Below are 802 nucleotides of genomic sequence, written 5' to 3' on the forward strand. Positions count from 1 at the left end.
GTAGACCAATTACAACACCAGAAACAAAAGAAAAATGTGAATACTGCTTTTGAAAAAATCTCCGAAACATTCTTCACAAGACAACTTCAGTAAATTCAAATAATTCTTTGAGAAACAACTTAATTAAATTTATCAATTATATAACTGTTAAAATAGGTGCATTGTAAAAAATGAATTTAAATAGCGGTTCACATTTTTAATGACATAGTGATGTTATTGACAGTCAAAATTAGAATAATTATTATAGGCCGTCTAATATTTACCAGGGTCTGTAAATCTTCTAAACCCGTTGTTTTATATCGCGGTAAAACCCCTGAACTTTCACGTCAGGTTTTCATTCGTATTTTTTATAGAACTTAAAATCTTATTTTATAATATTTAAAAGTTGACATCATAGATAAGTTTTTATATAATTAAATTGAGTTAAAACATCTATTTTAGTATATAAACCTATCCTTATAAAATTCTTTATAATATGAGAAACAGGTTGATATACATGAAACTCGTAATACATATTATAATTATTATTTTCTTTAAATTAAAAAAATTTAGCTACTTTTGAATTTAACTGAAAGTTAAATGAAATTTTGAAGTAGTGACCGAATTTAATTGAAAGTCTAATTTCTATTTCAAACTCGGCACCGAATTCGAAGCCGAAATCAATATCGCCTTTCAATAAACTTCATATATATATATATATATATATATATATATATATATATATATATATATATATATATATATATATATATATATATATATATATATATACAGTGCCGGTTTTAGCACTACCAGCGCCCTG

At 24.2% G+C, this 802-nt stretch overlaps 1 protein-coding gene across 1 annotated transcript in view; it reads right to left on the bottom strand.

Moving 5' to 3' along the window:
- The window catches only part of LOC100211733 (mitochondrial inner membrane protease subunit 2), a 782-nt gene extending 556 nt beyond the window's left edge, over positions 1-226 (bottom strand). Inside the window, exon 1 of the mRNA XM_065803588.1 lies at positions 1-226. This exon is cut by the window's left edge and continues 556 nt beyond it. Coding sequence (XP_065659660.1) covers positions 1-70 — 70 coding nt within the window. The 5' untranslated portion in view covers positions 71-226.
- Between the last annotated feature and the right edge of the window lie 576 nt (positions 227-802).

This window comes from Hydra vulgaris, chromosome 08 (assembly GCF_038396675.1).
Source record: "Hydra vulgaris chromosome 08, alternate assembly HydraT2T_AEP".
Lineage (NCBI taxonomy): Eukaryota > Metazoa > Cnidaria > Hydrozoa > Anthoathecata > Hydridae > Hydra > Hydra vulgaris.